At 53.7% G+C, this 929-nt stretch overlaps 1 protein-coding gene across 1 annotated transcript in view; it reads left to right on the top strand.

The window, feature by feature from the left end:
• The window catches only part of DIP2C (DIP2 disco-interacting protein 2 homolog C (Drosophila)), a 296,340-nt gene that overhangs the window by 155,541 nt on the left and 139,870 nt on the right, over window positions 1-929 (top strand). The window contains exon 7 of the mRNA XM_011991552.1: window positions 146-280. Coding sequence (XP_011846942.1) covers window positions 146-280 — 135 coding nt within the window. The remainder of the gene's footprint in view (window positions 1-145; window positions 281-929) is intronic.

Here is a 929-nt window from a genome sequence, read left to right as displayed (position 1 = left end):
AGACGTGGCTGAGACCGGCTTTGGCTTCTCACTACACCCCCAGGGTGAGCACCTGTGCTCCAGTCTCTTCCTGAGCTATGGCTTGCTCAACCTGCAGAGCAAACGCCACAACCACCAGAAACACTCATGATGTGCTTCTTTACAGAAAATCATTCTGCACCTCCTGACGTAACCACGTACACCTCAGAGCACTCCATACAGGTGGAGCGACCACAGGGTTCCACGGGGTCCCGGACAGCGCCCAAGTACGGCAACGCGGAGCTCATGGAGACCGGGGATGGTACGTCCCAAAGCAGAGATGCGTTTTTTCTGGTAAACGGTTTGTGCTGATGTCCCGTTCTGTGCCCGTGGCTGGGTGTGTTTCTTCCTGGGGTACAATCTGCCATTTTATCTGCTGAATAACAGTGGTTCCGCAACTGAGAAATTCCTGTACAGGTGTTAAGACCATGAACAGTCACTTAGAAGAGCAAGATGAAGTTAAATGTACAACAGAATTACTGTCAGATGGGCCAATATGTTGCTTTAGACTTTGGAGGAAAGAGGGTCTTTTTATCCATGTTGGACAGAGATGTCAGCGACTTGGTAACAGGCTGCGGCCAAGGGCTGCTGCTTCCTTCCTGTGGCCTGGTCTTGGTATGTTCTGGTTACAGCGGCGGTTTGTATCACCTAGCCCCTGTTGTATTTAAGTCTCAGTCCTTCCCGGGATCATAAAAGTCAGTGTAGAACCTAGCGGTGAATGAAATACAGTGCCCCTGTGTGAAGCTGCATGGAGCAGCCGTGGCGTGCCCTCATGTTGTGGTGCACGGAACTCACAGGGGACAGGGAGGCCTATCTGAGCCCCGACAGGCACAGTGGACAGGGAGGCCTGTGGGAGCCCCGACAGGCACAGTGGACAGGGAGGCCTGTGGGAGCCCCGACAGGCACAGTGG

This window comes from Mandrillus leucophaeus, unplaced genomic scaffold (assembly GCF_000951045.1).
Source record: "Mandrillus leucophaeus isolate KB7577 unplaced genomic scaffold, Mleu.le_1.0 Scaffold399, whole genome shotgun sequence".
NCBI classification, from domain to species: domain Eukaryota; kingdom Metazoa; phylum Chordata; class Mammalia; order Primates; family Cercopithecidae; genus Mandrillus; species Mandrillus leucophaeus.
Note: the sequence above shows the minus strand (reverse complement) of the source record. Positions and strands in the feature narration are given on the sequence as shown.